We start from the raw sequence: 18337 nt of genomic DNA on the forward strand, positions 1-18337 counted from the left end.
CTGTGACCCTGGGCTTGGACCTTGTTAGCTGCATCCCCCGCCCCCCACCGCACCCCGTGCCCACTTCAGAAGGGGCTGGCTCTGACTGGGCACACAGGAGCGCCCCGGGGTGCCTAGTGACCGTCTGCCTACTTAAGTCTTGGGACGCCCTTTGGTGCACTTAGTTAACAGCTTGGGGACTCCAGACGCTCAGGGCAGTGGCACCTCTGACGGGCTCCACCAGTGCCGGCCACGACGGGGGGGCTCCCGGCTCTCAGCATTCCAGGAATTGGTCTGTCCCTTGACATGGAGTCAAAGGCCAGCAGGACCCCTCCGGCCTCTCCAGAGCAGCCCTGACCGGGCAGGCGTGGTGGCAGGAAGCGGTGTTCCCGCAGCTGTTGGACAGTGAGTGCCGGCGGGGCCTCGCCGGGTCTGTGAGGACATGAGGCCAGAGAGGGGGCAGTGGGACGTACGGGCATCACCTTGTGCATTTATTGGGCAGTTTGTCATTCATGGTTCTGAGTCTTGGGGCTGTCAGAGGCTGGGAACCAGCCGAGCCAGAGCTTCTTCAGGGGCTGTGTGGTCCCCCGGGCCTGTCCTCCTTTCTCTCCACCCCGGAAGCCTCTACAAAACACAAACAGGTGTGCCTGGGGGTCCCTGGCTGGGGAGGCCCTTTCCCCAGGGCCAGGGTACGGGCTGATGGGGCGCGGGTGGGAGCAGGCAGGTCAGCATTGACACAGCTACTCCCCTGGGCTGAGGGGAGGGGTCCTGAGTCCCCCCAGCTGGGGAGCAAGCAGGAGGCTCATTCAGGAAGGTCGGGCATTGGGCTGCTTGGACTCTTCCCCTCCCTGGGCAGGAGGGTCTGAGAGGAGCCAGGCTCTGGACGACCTCCACAGGGTCGCGGAGGACAGGGAGAGAGGCAGGCCTGCTGCGGCGGGGTGGGGTCCGCCTGCTTAGCGGAAGGGTGCACAGCGGTCTCCTCTGGCACCTGTACTTCCCTGGGAAGGAGAAGGGGCCCGGGGGCCGCGATGAGACAGGTTCTGCGTTGAGCAACTGGGAACATGAGGCCTCAGTACCCGAGAGGGCAGGGCAGGCCAGGATGCGGGCAACGTCCACTCACACCAGAGGATGGCAGTCTGGCATCATCTTGGGGGCCCCCCATCCCGAGTGCCCTGACCAGGCTTCCTTACCTCACAGCCGGGGGTCCCTGCCACTTCCTTCCCAGCAAGAATGGGGCTGGCTGCTTCCTCAGCTGGGGACCTCACCGCTCCCGCATCCTCAGACCGGACCCCAGGCTCCTCCTCGGCAGCATCACTCAGGCCTCCCGTGGCCCCCATGGCCTTGGGGGTCCCGGCCTGCCGGGAGACAGGTGGACATAAGGTGGGCCAGAAGGTTCTTGAACGCCTCACCCCTCCCCATTCTCCACTGCTGGGTGTGTTCGGGTCTTTGTTGTCCCAGGGAAGTACTTCCCTTCTCAGCTCAAGCTGGGCTGGGGTTTTGAGTTTCCTGGAGGGACCCTGCCGCTACCCCCAAGAGGCCCTCCCAGCCATGAGCCAGGGCATCCCCGGCTCTCATGGAGCCGCGGTCGGGCTCCTCCCAGGGGAGACTTCACTCACTGCAGCGGCTTCCTTCTTCTCGCTCTTGACTCTGCGTCTCTGCAGAGGGAAACAGCCTCGAGTGGCTGGGAGCCCTTCCCCGGCCTCTCGCCGCCTCTCTCAAGAGTGCCTGGGACAGCCACCCACTCCAGGGCGAGAAGAATCCCCAGCCCTTACCCACCTGAGTGGTCCCAGGGTAGCACTTATCCATCGGCCCCCACACGGGCCTTAAGGTCTCTCCTATGGGCTGCATGACAAGGAGAGAGAGAAGGAATGAAGGCGGAGGTGACACCTAGGGGCCCCCGGCTGCTGTGCACAGGTCACCATTACAGCAGGCGCGCACAGACACCAAGACTACCAGGAATCCAGAGAGTCTCAAACAAATGATTCCTGATGTCTTTAGAAAGATAAAACTTTGCCTTCACGAATGAAACCAGGAGGGCTTTAAAACAGAAATGTTCAAACATTAACCTCTAATTGTTGAAAAGCAAAACTACAATATGATCATGGGGAAAATTTTGAGCAAAGTGTAGAAAGTAAAGGAGAAAAAAAGTATTTCTCAGAAAGAACAGAGATGACATGACCAAGGACTAAGTCACAGATCTTTCTGAACTGGGGGACAGAGGCACCCGGCTGGGTGACAGGGACTCTAAATAAATACGTCCTTGTTTTTATCAAGACAATTTCCCAGAGATGAGGGACATGAGTTTGCAGCACAAGGAACTGCCGAGTGCCTACAACGGTGGACAAAGAGAAGCCACCCCAGGTGGCATCGGTGAGTTTCCGGATTCTGAGGACAAAGAGAAGACCCTACAAACTTCCAGAGGTACAGAGAAAAAAGTCTGTTGTAGGAATTCGATCTCATCAGACTTAAATGTCAACATTTGAAGCCAGAAGACAACGAGGGTCTTCAAAATCTGAGAAAATCACCTCTAGTCTAGAATTCCGTCCCCAGCCAAACTCTCAGTCCAGTGTGAGTTAAGGCTGTTTCTGACTCGCGATACCACGAAGGCCACCCCTCAGGAACCAGTGATGCTCGCGCCCCCACTGGGCAGCTCTCACAAAGGACAGAAGTGGGGCTGGCACCCACTGGTGTTCTCCTGGCTGAGGCTGGGAGAGGGGCTTCCGCCCGGGTGCTTGGACCTGGGACATCAAAGAGGGCGCACAGCCCCAGGCAGGTGTCCTGCTCACCACCACCCCGCTCACACGCGAGCGCAGAACCACGTCCCGGGGATTCTCACGTGCGTGAGGTCACCTGTCCTATGGGTTTGCCACGGGGCCCTGAGGTGACCATACAGCGAGCCTACAAGGTGGGGGCAGGGCCTGTGTTTAATTCTTTGCCAGAAACAGGAAAATTCTCCAGAACCTTTCCATTCTCTCTCTCTCTCTCTCTCTCTCTCTCACACACACACACACACACACACACACACACACACACACACACACGGTTGACATCTAAGGTCAAAGAGCATGGCCGCAGGGCTCTCGCTGCAGCCTCCAGGCCTTGACAGGGGCCCTACCTGTGATGTGTCCCCAGCAATGTCATGGTCAGCTGTGTCCTCCACAGAGCCCTGGAAATAGAAGCATACCGTTCCTGCAGGTAGGTGAAGAAAAACTAGTTAAAATATTGAAAAGAGTGATGTAATTATTTTTAAGTGTCAGTATTTACAATATGTCAGAAGTCATATTCTTCTAAGCTGATACCGAAAGATATCAGGTATTGACTTAAAATGTGTGAGGGGATACCTTTTCAAAAGGCATGCAAGCAGATTGAAAATCACTGCTCTGGGACATAAGCAGGTTGTATGTGTGTTTTTTCATTGGTTTACTTGTCTGTGGCAGGGGCGGGGAAAGCGTGAGGTTTAGAGTGAGACATGGGTTCAAATGCCAGGGGCACGATGAAGGTACAGAGGGAAGAAAGGGAGAAAGAAGGGTGGCCTGGGAGCCCTGGGGGCAGCTGGAGACAGGTGGCTGTGAGGAGAGAACCGCTTTCCCGGGTCCTTGGTCACCCCAATGGACCCCAGCACCCAGGCCCTTACCTGCAAGAAGGAAGGCCTGCACGATGTACAGGAACTTGAGGAGCCTGGAAGAAAAGCGAGGCTGAGTGTGAGGCTGGGCCTCTACGCCCTCACGGCGGGCACTGGCATCCCTCCCCGGTCCAGGCCCTGCTCTGCCAGGTGTGTCCAGTCACCACTGTGGATGAAGACACCCCTCAGCTGTAGCAGGGCTCGGCCAGGGCCCCTTGCTGACTGCCCAGTGGGGCACTGCGCCTCTGCCTACTTTGAAGCCAGGCGAGGAGCCCGGAGCATACAAGGATCCCCAGTACCTCCCTCTCTCCTTCCTTCCTTATACCTGGGTCCATGGTGCCTCTCCAGCCAGAAGGCAGGGACCTGACCTTGGCTGGGCACTCGCAGGTGCTCACCTGGCCCTGGATTAGCCCTCCCTACGGCTCCCTTCTCCCACGGCCCTCCAAAGCTCTCCCTACGAGCTGGCCTAAGAGATCCCACAACCTGGCTTAGAAATCATACCCCATGACCCATCTGCCTGCTCTGTAACCCCTCCCTCAGGACAAGCAGAGCATTTTGCTGTTGCCGAGATGGTGACTCCCTGCCCACAGACACACAGCCACGTCCCACTGGCCAGGGCCAGGCCCTTCACCCCAATCCCGAGTCCCAGAGACATCCCACCAGTCAGGGGGAAAGTTATGGAGAACCCTCTTTTCCCTTCCTCTTGGGGCCAGTTGGGGGTTCCCCTTCCTGGTCATTTGGAGCACCGTGAGAGGGCCCACCTACACTTTACCTCTCCGTCTGGCAGCCTATACCAAACACCATTTTCAGTCTGAGAAGAGAAGATGCGCCACAGTCAATGGGCCTATCGCATAGGCCCGGGATCGCAGGGTCCCTTTACCCCGTAGCTTGCAGGACTCAGCCGCCAGAGGCACCTGGGGCGGCAGGCAACTCCACCGGAGGGGTTCGGACCAAGGATAGCAGGCTGGTCCCAGATGGGGGCAAACTCAGGATGGCGGGCGAGCACCGTGAGCTTGGGGAATGCTCAGAAACTGCTCCCCAACCTCAGAGCCCCGACCAACGATGGTTTCAGTGCCCTTAGAGCTGGAAAGGCAGGTCCAGGAAAAAGAATGGGAAAGGGGCTGGAGAGAACGCAGGAAAAAGGTTAGTTCTACTGAACATTTGGTATCAGCTGTGCCCAGGTGTGGGTGGTGAATTAGAGTAAATAATCATGATTTAAAACTACCAACACTTTGAAGTATTTTCTGGGTTATGCAGCATTTGGGGAGCGATGTGGGGAGCACTGGGGGAGATTTCTGGGCCTCCTCAGCTTGTTCCCTCTGGAGTCCCACCCTCAGGGTCAGAACTCCCTGCAACCTGACGCCATCGTCAAGTCCAGGTCTCTTTCTGGGAGCTGGGCCCTTGGTGTGGCCCAGAGAGCCTCCCTCACCCGAGTGAGCTCCCCTTCTCCACAGGGACTATCTCAGGATCTCTCCCTAACCCCCCAACCCCACCTGCCTCCCTCCCCTCAGAGGGGAAGACAGGCAGCAGCAGAGGGGAACCCCCCGCACTTTCTGCCCTCAGGGCCCCCCAGTGCACCCTCTGCTTCTCTGGGCACTTCCTCCCCGAGGAAGTGGCTTCCGTCCCTGCCCGAGACTGGTCCCTCCCTGTACTGCATTCCATCTGTCTGAACTTCTCACCCCCTGCGTGGTTTTTTTGGGGGGGAGTCTCCCCTCCCGCATATTCAGCTTCTTCTCTAATGGCTCCTTGCCATCGGTATTTGAACACATCACTAATCTCTTCCATGAAAAAAAAATCTTCTTGCTGTACCCATATCCCCTCACCAGTGACCTTCCTAACTGTCGCCTGCCCTTCACTCCAGTCTCCCGGAGAGAGCTGTCTGCAGTAGGTGTCTTCACTCCCCTCCCACCTGTTCCATCCACAGCCCGCCTCAATGTTTCTGTCCCCATAAGTCCCCGAAAACGCTCACCAAAGTCACCAATATGCTTTTAGCCACCCGACCCGGTGGGCGGGCCCTTCTCAGGCCTCGGCTCACCGCGCTTCTCTGTGGGGCCGCGGTCCCTCAGCATCCCCCCATCACCCTCTCTGGGGCTCTGCTGGCAGTGTGTTCACAATAGGCTTTGTTAGTCACTTGTAACTGGGGTGGGGCACCATCAGGCTTTCTCTGAGAGGGGTTTGGAGGAGAAAGCAGAGGAAATGAGTCCTGAGGGAGAGGAGAGGAGGGGGACAAGGGACATGCCAGTAGGAAGGGAAGCCGAAAAGGTAGGCCAAGGCCCTACTGACAATCGTCACCTGCTTAGGGCCACTGCCCTTTGAGCCCACTTAACAAACACACCAACCTTGCTGACCTTAGCAACTTTCACCTTTGACCACGTCAGCGTCCAGGCAGCGACTCACCTTCCCTTAAGCTCCAGGGCTGAGGGCGAGAAGGGCACTGGAGCAGCCGAGTCGGGCGTCCAGAACGCAGCCCCTCCCTTTCTCAAGGACAGTGGTGTCTGGGTGTGTGACATCATGTCTTAGGGGCTTTATGACAGGACACCCTTGGTCAGTGGCCTCGGGGTGGCTTGCACTCCCTATCAGTCAGAGGCGGCACCTTCGTGGGTATCTCTTTGGTTCCATTCAGTGCCATCGGCGATGCCGGAGCCGCCACGACGTGCCAAGTTCTGTATGAAGTCCTGTAGGGACACAAAGACGCGAAGGTGTGGAAGACTCAGTCTTGTCTCATAAGACAAAAAGCTTATTTTCTGAATCAGCCAGACAATTTCTAAGTGTCATCCACTCGTCCAATTAGTGTCGCTGGGCTTCCATCTTGGGCCGTGAATCATGCCAAGGGGATAAAAAGGTGAACAGGACACACAGCCTACCCTCGAGGCGCTTGAAGACGACGGACAGACACCTCTGATTCAAGACAATAGCTTCTATCCTCCCCAAATTACTGTAAATGTTACCAAAGTATAATTACAAAACCAAGGATGTAAAACTAAGGAATGCCTAAGGTTCACGTACATATGACACATTACCAAGACGGGACCATAAAACAAGTCTCAGTAAATTTTAAAAGATTTGGCCCTGGCTGGTGTAGCTCAGTGGATTGAGCGCAGGCCTGAGAACCAGATGATCGTGGTTCGATTCCCAGTCAGGGCACATGCCTGGATTGCAGGCAGTTCCCAGCAGGGGATGCACGAGAGGCAACCATACATTGTTATTTCTCTCCCTCTCTCCTTCCCTTCCCCTCTAAAGATAAATAAATAAAATCTTTTATTAAAACTTAAAAAAAAAAGATTAAAGTTGCCCTGGCCACAAAGCTTGGTTGGTTGGAGTCCTAACAATGCGCCAAAGTTGCGGGTTCAATCCCAGGTCATGGCACATGCAGAACTCAACCAATGAATACATACACGGGTGGAGAAACGAGTTGATGTTTTTCTCTTGAAAAAGAAAAGATTAAAGTTTATGTCCTTTGACTACAATAGAATTAAATCGGAAATCAGTAACAGTTCCCTGGAAAATCCCCAAATATTCAGAAACTAAATAACACAACTTTAAATAACATATGGATAAAATTAAAAGTCAAAAGGAAAGTTAGAAAGTATTTTAACTCAGTGAAAATGAAAACATATAAAAATTTGTGGGATATACCCTGGCTGGTCTGGCTCAGTGGATTGAGTGCTGGCCCGTTGAACCAAAGGGTCCTGATTCAATTCCCAGGTACGGCGCATGCCTGGGTTGCGGGCCAGGTCCCCACTTCAGGGCACGCAAGAGGCACCAGATCCATGTTTCTTGCCCTCTCTTTCTCCCTCCCTCCGCCCTCTCTAAAAATAAATAAATAAATAAAATCTTTTAAAAATATGTGGGATGCAGTTAATGAAGTACTTTTAAAAATTTATAGCACTAACGTATTAGAAAATAAGAAAACTTTCAAATCAATGACCTCAGTTTCTACCTTAAAAGGGTAAAAATAGAGGAGAAAATAAACCCAAAATAAGCACAAGAAAGGAAAGAAAAAAATCAGAGTGGAAATTATCTTAATTAACCAATGTCACCCCAATAAATTTCGTTTAAAAATTAATTAATTAAATGTTCTGTAGTAGGTAGGAATTAGTAAAATAATAAATGCAATAGCACTTAAACCTAAAAAAAAAGAAAAATAAATAAGAGCAAAAGCTAGTTTTGTGATATTAACAGAGTATACAATCCTGTGGATAGAAGAGATTAGGGGAAAAAAGAAGTAAGACACAAATGATCAGTACAAGAGTGAGGAAGGTGACATTGATGCTGATGCTACAGATATTAAAATGATAATGACGGAATGTTTTGAACAACACTATACCAATAAGTTTGACATTGTTATCAAATGGACAAAATATTTAAAAGACACAAAGTACTAAAGTTCATGCATGCAAGAAGAAATCTATAACCTGGATAATCCTGTATCTATTCAAGACATTGAATTTAACTTTCCCACACAGAAAACTTCAGGACCATTTGGCTTCACTAGTGAATGCTACCAAACTTTTAAGAAAGAAATAATATAAATTCTACACAAACTCTTCCAGAAGAACAGGAGAGAATACCTTCCAAACTCATTCTGTGAAAGCAGCAAAACCAGACAAAAATGAAAAGAAAATTATAGCTCGACGTCCCTCGTAGACATAGGTGCAAATATTATGAATGAATCTTATCAAGTTGAAAGTAACAACATATAAAAAGGATAATACAGATTGGGGAAATTCTCCTTTATTATTTGTTCAAATAAGTTTTCCGGACTTATCTAAGAAAAAGAAGTTAAAAAAAGATGAACAGTGAAAGGACAGCAAACTCACAGTTATTAACAACCACACCTAAAACAAAAGCAAACTAAAAGGACAGCTAGATCAGGAGTGGAAACATAGAAATGAAGATCTCAAGGAGGGTTAGCAACAGGGGAGTGAGAGAAGGAGAAGGGGGGAGAAGGTACAGAAAATAAGTAGCATAGACAGTAGATAGAAAATAAATGGGGGGAAGAATAGTATGGGAAATATAGAATCTAAAGGACTTGAGACACATGGTCATAAACTAAAGGGGGGGTAATGGTGGGGACGGGGGGATAGGGTGGAGGGGAATGAAGGGAGGGAATAGAACAACTGTAATGGCATAATCAATTTTAATAAAAGGATAATACATCACTACCAAAGGAGTTTATCCTCAGGAATGCAAGGTTAGTTCAGTCTGAAAAATTAATCCATCTAATTCATCATATTAACAGACTAAAAAAGCAAAACTGTATGATTATCTCAATAGAAGCATAAAAAAGGACAAAATCAACATCTGTCCCTGCAAAAACTCTCAGCAAACTAGGAGTAGTTAGAAACATGCTCAACCTGACGACGAACACCTGTGAAGAACACGGAGCTGGCCCCGGCTGGGTAGTCCACCGGTTAGCGCATCATCCCCACACACCAAGGTGGAGGCTTGGGTCCCTGGTGAGGGGACGCACTAGAATCAACCAGTGAATACACAAATAAATAGAACAAAAAAATCAATGTTTCTCTCTCTCAAATTAATGTTTTAAAAAAGTAGAGCTAATTAATAGTAAACATACTCAACAGTAAAGTACTGAATGCTTTCCCCCTAAGTTCGGGAATAAGGTAAGGGTGCCTGTCTTCATCACTTCTACATAACGTTGTGCTGGAAGTTTTGGACCGTGAACTAAGTCAAGAAAGAGAAGAAAAAGGCAACCAAATTGGAAAGGAAGAAGTAAAACTGTCTTTTTTTGCAGACAACATGATTGTGTATAAAATTCTACAGGGTCATCCAAAAAGCTACTAGAGTTTAGACGGGTGAAACAATATAAGAGCAATATAAAAAATCAATTACATTTGCTGTAAACCTAAAACTGCTCTGAAAATAAAAATCAATTCTATTTCTAAATAAAAGCAATGAACAATTGGGAATTTGAAATTTTCAAATGCCATTTGTCATAGCATCAAAAATATGACCTACTCTGGGGGAAACCTGACAAAAGACGTGTGCAAGACCTGTATATGAAAAACTACAAAACGATGCCAAAGAAATTAAAGAAGACCTGCCCTGTCTGGTGTAGCTCAGTGGATTGAGTGCGGGCCTGCAAACCAAAGGATCACGGTTTGATTCCCAGTCAGGGCACATGCCTGGGTTGCAGGCCAGTCCCCAGCAGGGGACACACCAGAGGCAACCATACATTGATATTTCTCTCCCTCTCTCCTTCCTTTCCCCTCTAAAGATAAATAAATAAATTTTTAAAAGAAATTAAAGAAGACCTAAATAAATGAAGAGCTATATACCATAGTCGTGGATTAGAAGATCCAACATCATTAAGATGTCAATTCCACCCTCAAATTGATCTAAAGATTTAGTGGAATCACAATAAAACCCCCATCAAATTTTTGTTGTTGAAATCTATATGCTGTTTCTAAAGTGTATATGGAAATATATACGTGTCCAAGCTGGACAGTAATCAAGACAGGATGAGATTGCTGATACCCAAACGGATGAAATAGAGCAGAGCGCGGACGTGGCTGGGCGCAGGGGCGCCCGCCTACAGTCCCAGCTACTCGGGAGGCTGGGGCAGGAGGATGGCTTGAGCCCAGGAGCTCTGGGCTGTGGTGCTCTATGCGGATCTAAGCCAGGCATCGGTTCGGTGACTGGTGACTTCCCAGGGGTGGGGGCAGGGGTGGCGGTGGCTGTCACCAGGCTGCTTCAGGAGGGGTGAATCGGCCCAGGTCGGAATGCAGAGATAGACCCGTATGTTTTCAACTGATTTTAGACAACAGTACAAACGCCGTTCAGGGGAGGAACTATAAAGTCTTTTCAATAAATGGTCAAGGAACAACTGGGTATTTTTATGGAAAAAATGGACTTCGATTCATATGTCATACCATATGCTAAACTGGCTCTAAATTGATCACAGACCTAAATGCAAAACCTACAGCTGCAAAACCTCTAGAAGAAAACACAGGAGAAAAACCCTGTGATCATGGATTAGGCAAATATACCTCAAATATAACACCCAGATCACAGATCATAACAGAAAAAAAATTGATAAACTGGACTTCATCAAAATTAAAATCTTCTGGTCTTTCTAAAGATAGTGATAACGGAATAAGTAGAAAGACAAGCCACAGACTAAGAGGAAACATTTCCAAATGTTTGTTTTAAATAACAATAAAGAAATATGCTAGCTGGAAACTAGCTAGATCCATGAATAGAGGAACAACTAAAATATGATATATCCATATGATAAATTCTTTCCAGAAATAAAACGAAGCAGATCTATATGACCTCACAGAACGACTTCGGAGACATTTAGAGAAAAAGATGAACTGCAACACAAAAGGTGTGGGAAGATACCTATATATATATAAAATCAGTTCTCCCCAAAACCTCAGTTCACAAACTCAAATGGGCAAGAAATAGTGAAATGACACATTTCTTTATTGTTACTTAAAACAAAAATTTTACCTCCAAGCCCCCAACTCACCAAGTTGGTGGGAAGTGGATCGTAAGGAATTGAGGCATTACTGTCCCTCCCCGAGCCCAGAAGTTTGTCCAGGTCCCAGGAGCACGCACACTGCTGAGGCATATGCGGGCAAGGACGATGACTCCATTCTCTGTGTGTCCTCTATATTTGGCTCAGTGTTTAGCAGGGAGAACCACATGCTTTTGGCCAGAACGGGGACTCCCGCAGCCATGTGTGAGAGAATCACCATGTAGCTTTAGCAAAGAGAACTACGCAGCTTTGGCCAGAGTGGGGGGGACCCCCCACCCCCGCTCTGCAGCCATGAGAAGAACCATCATGCAGCTTTAGTGGAGAACTGTCACTTGGCTTTGGCAGAGAATCACCACGTGGCTTTCTATTTCTTTTCCTGAGATACGGTACCTTGGACTGGGCAAGAGGAAAGAAGGACTGTATATGTTTGTGGGTGTTTTAAGGGACTTTGGGATTTTGATGAAGACAGTAAGCCATTACTCTTAAGTCTGTATAACTTGAATAAATAATTCCTTTTCACCAATCTCTAACATGGAGAGCTATAATTCTCTGGTGAAGGGAAAGGCAAACCTAGTGTGGGGGGACCCCAGGAGAAGGGGGGGTCAACTAGGTAACATTGTGGGACCCCCTTCCCTGGTGGCCAATCTTGGAAAACCATGGAAGACCACATGTGCAGTAGTAGTTTTACAACTTGTCACAGTAAAAGCCTGCCAAAACTAGCCAGGAAAAATCCGCCCTATAAGAATAGAATCCCTCCAGCCCATGAGGTCAATCTCTGCTTAGAGTTGGCCTGCTTCCATGTTCTCTGCTATAAACTCTGGGTGTTTGGTTCAAATCTTTGTCCTGATCACCAAGAACCTGGTTACCTGGGCCCACCTGTGACAAATGGGTGACAAAGAACATCACACAGGAAATGGTTGAGAAGTGCATGCCATGGACCCATGGGTGAGTGGCAGGGCCAGAGTCCCAGATCTGGGTCCACTACTCTGTGCTCCTGATATCTATGCTTTACAGTGACCCAGGCTTTGTAGGAGCTGCCTCTCCGGGCTACAACCTGAAGTGGGAGGTAAGGTTATTTTCAGGGCCAGTTTCCTAAACTTGCAATCCGTGTGGCCACTCAGGGCCCCATGCTCAGAGGGCCATACTTCCTGTGCCGCCCTCTCCCCACTGGGCGGTATCAGAGGAGAACTATAGAGGGTCAGGACTTTCACCTTTGACCACAGGTATTAAGAGAAAGGCAGTCTTCCTCCCGCGGTGTCAGTGTGTCGGCTAAGGTCTTGCGGGGAGAAGGGGTAATGGAACCCTCCACGCCTACATTTGCCAACCAGAGCGGTGTCAGGGGAAGATGGGGGAGGGGGGACTGGAGCTGAACTCCTGCTAATTACTATGCAGGGCCCCCGCCCCTTAGTGTCACCCAAGGTTGAGTGGGGAACCTGGACTTCTACCCCCTTTCACAGTAACAAGGAAGCTCTCCCACTTCCCCCGCTGACGTCAAAGGAAGCCAGGCAAAAGAGAAAAGTTTAATAAGACCCCGAGTCTCATAACACAATCTCCAAAATGTCCAGGTTTCAACGGAAAAATCACTCATCATACTTAAACCAAGGAACATCTTACATTAAATTTAAAAAAGACAATCACTAGAAGCCAACAGGGAGATAATAGAGATGGTAAAATTACTGGGTAAAGATTTAAAGCAGACATAAACATGCTTCAACCAGCAATTATGATGAACATGCTGGAAACAAAATAAAAAATAGTCTCAGCAGAGAAACATTAGGTATAAGGAAGAACCGAATGGTAACTTTAGAACAATAATCAAAATAAAAAGCTCAGTGAATGGGTTCAAAAGCTGAAAAGAGAGAAAATAACCAGTGAACTGGAAGATAAAACAATGGAAATTACTCAATCTGAACAACAGAAAAAACAGACTGAGGAAGAAGTGAACAGAGCACAGGGACGTGTGGGAACTACAAAAAGATGGAGCGTCCTGACCTCGGAGCCTTGGAAGGGGAGGGGAAGGAGGGCAGGCTGAGCAAATACTGAAAGCAAACTCTCCAAACTTTGTAAGAGGCATGACAGACCCAAGAAGCTGAGCCAATCCCAAACAAGCTAAATTCACACAAGTCCACACAAAGCTACATCACAAACTTCCGAAAAATTTAAAAAAAAAAACTTTTGAGAGTAGCCAGAGAAAAACAATACCCTGATTTTGTCATTCAAAACCAATTTGAATGACAGCTGATTACACATCAGAAGCCATAGGGGCCAGAAGGAAGTAACATGCATTTTTTTTTTTTAAGTTTAAACTGTCAACTCAGACTCCCATACCCAATGAAAATATCCATCAGGAATGCTGGGGCGAAATTAGGAAATTCTCAGATTTAATCCTTACCTGAGGACATTCTTTTTTAAAGATTTTATTTATTTATTTTTAGAAAGAGGGAAAGGGAGGGAGAAAGAAAGGGAGAGAAACATCAGTGTGCGGTTGCCTCTCACATGCCCCCCCACCCACCCACTGGGGACCTGGCCCTGCAACCCAGGCTTGTGCCCTGATTCGGAGTCAAATCGGCGACCCGGGGTTCACAGGCTAGAGCTCAAACCACTGAGCCACACCTGCCAGGTGAAATTCTCGATTTAAAAAAAGAAACAAACAGGCCCTGGCTGGTGTAGCTGGACTGAGTGGATTGAACGCAAGGGGGCGGGACTGTGGAGCAGAGCGCGCAAGGCAGCAGCAGGTGGACCCTGCGAGGTGGCGGACTGCAGACTAAGCAGTCCCACATTTGCGCACGGAAAAACCGGGAGAAACAACGGGGAGCAGGACAGACTGCGCAACCCAGGGCCCCAGCGCAGGGAAATAAAGCCTCAAACCACCAACTGAAAACACCTGTGAAGGTTGAGGTGGCAGTGGGAGAGACTCCCAGCCTCACAGGAGAGTTTGTTGGAGAGAACCACAAGGTCCTAGAACATACACAAGCCCACCCACCCGGGAACCAGCACCAGAAGGGCCCAATTTGCTTGTAGGAAACGGAGGAAGTGACTGAAATCCAGCTGAGAGCTGAGCAAGGGCCATTGTTCCCTCTCAGACCCCTCCCCAAAGTACAGGGTCACAACACAGTGAAGTGAATTACCCCACCCTGGAGAACACCTAAAGCTTCTCCTTTTACCACGTAACAGGCCCGTCAAAACAAACAAACAAGAAATGGCCCAAATGAAAGAAAAGATCAAAGCTCTAGAAAAAATACAACTAAGTGATGAAGAGATAGCCAACCTATCAGATGCACAGTTCAACACACACTGGTGATCAGGATGCTCACAGAACTGGCTGAATTTGGTCCCAAATTAGATGAAAAAATGAAGGTTACACTAAGTGAAATAAAGGAAAATGCACAGGAAACCAATAGTGATGGGAAAGAAACTGGGACTCAAATCAACGGTATGGACCAGTAGGAAGAAAGAAACATCCAACTAGAAAAGAATGAAGAAACAAGAATTCAAAAAAATGAGAAGAGGCTTAGGAACCTCCAAGACATCTTCCAATGTTCCAACATCCTAATTATAGGGGTACCAGAAGGAGAAGAGGAAGAGCAACAAGTGGAAAACTTATTTGAACAAATAATGGAGAACTTCTCCAATCTGGCAAAGGAAATAGGCTTCCAGGAAGTCCAGGAAGCTCAGAGAGTCCCAAAGAAGGTGGACCCAAGGAGGAATACACCAAGGCACATCATAATTACATTACCCAAGATTAAAATGAAGCAGAGAATTTTAGAAGCAGCAAGAGATAAGGAGACAGTTACCTACAAAGGAGTTCCCATAAGACTGTCAGCTGATTTCTCAAAAGAAATCTTATAGGCAAGAAGGGGCTGGAAAGAAGTTTTCCAAGTCATGAAAGACAAAGACCTAAATCCAAGATTGCTCTATCTAGCAAAGCTTTCATTTACAATGGAAGGACAGATAAAGTGCTTCTCAGATAAGGTTAAGTTAAAGGAGTTCATCATCACCAAGCCCTTATTGTATGTTAAAGGGACTTATTTAAAAAAAAGAAGATAAAAAAATATGAACAGTAAATTGACAACAAACTCATAACTATCAATGACTGAACCTAAAAAACAAAAATGAAAGCTCAGCAAACAACAAGAACAGAAACAGAACTAGAGAAATGGAGATCATATCAAGGGTTTTCAGTGGGGAGAGGGAGGGGAGGAATGGGGGAGAAAAGTACAAAGAATAAGAAGCATAAATGGCAGGCATAAAATAGAGCGAGGTTAAGAATAGTATATGAAACAGAGAAGCCAAAGAACTTCTATGAATGACCCATGGACATGAACTAAGGGGGTGGGGGGACTGGAGGGTTAGGGGTTGCAGGGCAGAGGGGGGAGAAAGGGTAGAAAAAAACTGGGAAAACTGTAATAGCATAATCAATAAAATATACTTTAAAAAAAGAAACTACCAGAATTTTTCAAAGTGGCTGCACCATTTTACATTCCCAGCATTGTACAAGGGTTCCAGTCTCTTCCCATCCTCACCAACACTATTGTCTGTCTTTTTTATTTTAGGCATTGTAGTCGGAGAGTGGTATCTTACAGTTTTAAATTGCATTTACCTAATGACTAATGATATTGAATGTCTTCTTGTGTATTTACTGGTCATTTGTATATCTAATTTGGAGAAATAGTTATTCAAATCCTTTGCTTACCTAAAAAGTCATTTTATAGTAGTTGTAGGCTCACAGAAAAATTGAGTGGTAAAGTACACAGACTTCCGTATGCACTTCACTCCTCCCCCCACACACAGGTACTCGCAGCCTCCCCTACTACCAACATCCCTCAGCATAGTGACACACTTGTTGTAATCATCGAACGTACACTGACACATAATTGTCACCCAAAGTTCATAATTCACATTAGGGCTCACTCTATGGGTTTGGGAAAATGTACAATGACGTGTGTCCACCATTATAGTATCATACAGAATGGTTTCACTGCCTAAAAACTCTCTGTGCTGCACCTGTTCATCCCTCCCTGCTCCCAGCCTCTGGCAGCCGATGACCTTTTCATTATCTCCACAGTTTTCCCCTTTTTCGGTATGTCGTACATCTGGAATCACACAGTATGTAGCCTTTTCACATGGGCTTCTTTCCCTTAGTGATACCCACTTAGGTTTCCTTTGCGTCTTTTCATGGCGTTATAGCTCGTTTCTTTCTAGCGCTGGAGAATGCCCCATTGTTTGCCGGTACCGCTGTGTATGTATTCATTCGCCTCCTAAAGGACTTCTTGGTTGCTGTCAAGTTCTGGCAATCATGAATACAAACATCCACTGCAGATTTTCTGTGGACATAACTTTTCAGTTCATTGGGCAATGCCAAGAAGTGGGATGGCTGAGTGGCGTTGAGAATGCTTTGTTTTGCCCTGGCTGGTGTGACTCAATGGACTGAGTGCTGGCCTGCGAACCAAAGGGTCACAGGTTCCATTCCCAGTCAGGGCACATGCCTGGGTTGCCAGCCAGGTCCCCAGTGGGGGGCACGTGAGAGGCAATCACACATTGATGTTTCACTCCCTCTCTTTCTCTGACCCTTCCCCTCTGTCTTAAAAAAAAAAAAAATTTAAATGCCTCGTTTTGTTAAGAAGCTGCTAACCTGTCTTCCAAAGTGGCAGTGTGATTTTGCATTCTCTCCCGCGATGAATGAGCCTTCCTGCTACTTCACATCCTCATCAGCATTTGACATCACCTGTGTTCGTTTTTAATTGAACTGTCTTTTTATTACCAAGTTGTAAGAACCTTTTATATATTCTAGCTACAAGTCCCTTACAAAATACAAGATTTACAAATATTTCCCCCCAGCTTGTGGGTGGTTTTGGAGGCCCCTTTTTTGTTTTAATGAAAAGGAATATTAAATACTAAATTCATGATAGAGGTTACACCTGGAGGAGGCAGGAGCATGGACAGGGCAGTCACACAGGTAGATACTGTATAGATGCTGTGAGAGGCAGAGCACAGACTCGGGAGCCACTACCTATGAGGCCTCAACCCAAAGCTGTCAAGCAACCCAGTCTGTGTATCAGTTTTCTCATCTCTAAAATGGGTACGTTTATCTCACAGGTGTGTTGTGAAGCTTAAACAAAGTCAGTGTGCCAGGGGGACCTTAAAACAGTGCTTACCAGGTACATTGTATGCTTTATAGAGATTTTCACTGTATTACCATTTCTTAAGTTGCCATTACCATTTCTTAAGATACTGGCATTCAAAAGCTTTCATTTTATTATCGTGCTTTATTATTTATCTATGTGACATACTTTCTTTTGTAGGATTCATTTAAATGTACGAATATATTTTAAAATAAAAGGAGACTAGAATTCAAGTTTTTAACTCTTTCGAGTGGGAGAGACTGGGCCAGAGGGAGGGCCACAGCCCGTGCTGGCCGGGCCGGGCGCAGCGCAGCCGCTGCCCCTTCCCTACAGTCGCAAGGCACCCGGGGAGAGACGCGAACGCCAGGCCGGGGCCAGGGAGCCGCGGAGGACCTAACGGGGCAAACAGCGCGGTCTCGGCGCCACCTCGGTTTCCCCACCGGTACGACGGGGATGCAAACGGGACCTACCTGACCCACGCAATCAAAGACGGCTAGGTAACTAACTAGTGCGGCTGCTGCCATGTCAGGGGCTACTTTTCCTCTCACACTTGCAGGCTCTCCATGTTCAGATTACCTCCGCAGAAAAGTGCCAGGAAGGAAGGAGATACCCAGCTGCGAACTCCTGGGCTGTTTTTCACAGACCTCTTCAGTTTGGGTTGAAAATGTCCTTGTCCAAAACGGGGCTGATGCTATAACCTACCTCCCTGGGCTGTGGAAAAGCGCCGAGAAGCAAAGGGCAGGAAAGCGCTTTCACATCTATACCGCGCTTCGAGAGAGTTCATTTATGAGGAGAAAAAAAAAAATGCAGAGGGGCCACACCGGCGCCACGGCCGTCGGGCACCATTACCTGCCTCAGCCGTCACCTGGGACCCCGCGGCCCGCGCCTCGGGAGCTGAGCAAGGAAGTTCGAGCTCTGTGCGCGGACTGGCGCTCCCACAGGGGCGCCGCGGGGGGCTGGGAGCAGGCAGCTCCGTGGCCCCGCGCCACTAGCAAGGCCGTGGCCAGCCTTGTGCCCGAGCGCCCCCTGTCGGCGTCGTAGGGCGACGGTTAGGGCGTCCCGCCGACCAGCTCGCATTTCTGCAGACCAGCGGAAGCAGCCTGTAGAGGA

At 48.3% G+C, this 18337-nt stretch overlaps 1 protein-coding gene across 9 annotated transcripts; it reads right to left on the reverse strand.

The window, feature by feature from the left end:
* Nucleotides 1-453: 453 nt before the first annotated feature.
* On the reverse strand, nucleotides 454-18300 carry LOC119060177 (uncharacterized). Of its 9 annotated transcripts, none has more exons than XM_053661814.1 (9): nucleotides 18077-18300; nucleotides 5999-6276; nucleotides 4374-4412; nucleotides 3614-3657; nucleotides 3095-3168; nucleotides 1756-1821; nucleotides 1596-1634; nucleotides 1170-1334; nucleotides 454-603 (listed from the first exon to the last, which is right to left on the reverse strand). In XM_053661814.1, the coding sequence occupies exons 2-9, from the start codon at nucleotides 6112-6114 to the stop codon at nucleotides 514-516; spliced, it is 633 nt and encodes a 210-aa protein (XP_053517789.1). In that variant the 5' UTR covers nucleotides 6115-6276; nucleotides 18077-18300; the 3' UTR covers nucleotides 454-513. The 9 variants fall into 9 exon arrangements, with proteins under 9 accessions (XP_053517789.1, XP_053517793.1, XP_053517791.1 ...); XM_053661818.1 differs by having other exon boundaries at nucleotides 454-977; XM_053661816.1 differs by lacking the exon at nucleotides 18077-18300 and adding an exon at nucleotides 17930-18067.
* Between the last annotated feature and the right edge of the window lie 37 nt (nucleotides 18301-18337).

Source organism: Artibeus jamaicensis, unplaced genomic scaffold (genome assembly GCF_021234435.1).
Source record: "Artibeus jamaicensis isolate MK-2021 breed Jamaican fruit bat unplaced genomic scaffold, CSHL_Jam_final contig_233, whole genome shotgun sequence".
In the NCBI taxonomy this organism is placed as follows: Eukaryota; Metazoa; Chordata; class Mammalia; order Chiroptera; family Phyllostomidae; genus Artibeus; species Artibeus jamaicensis.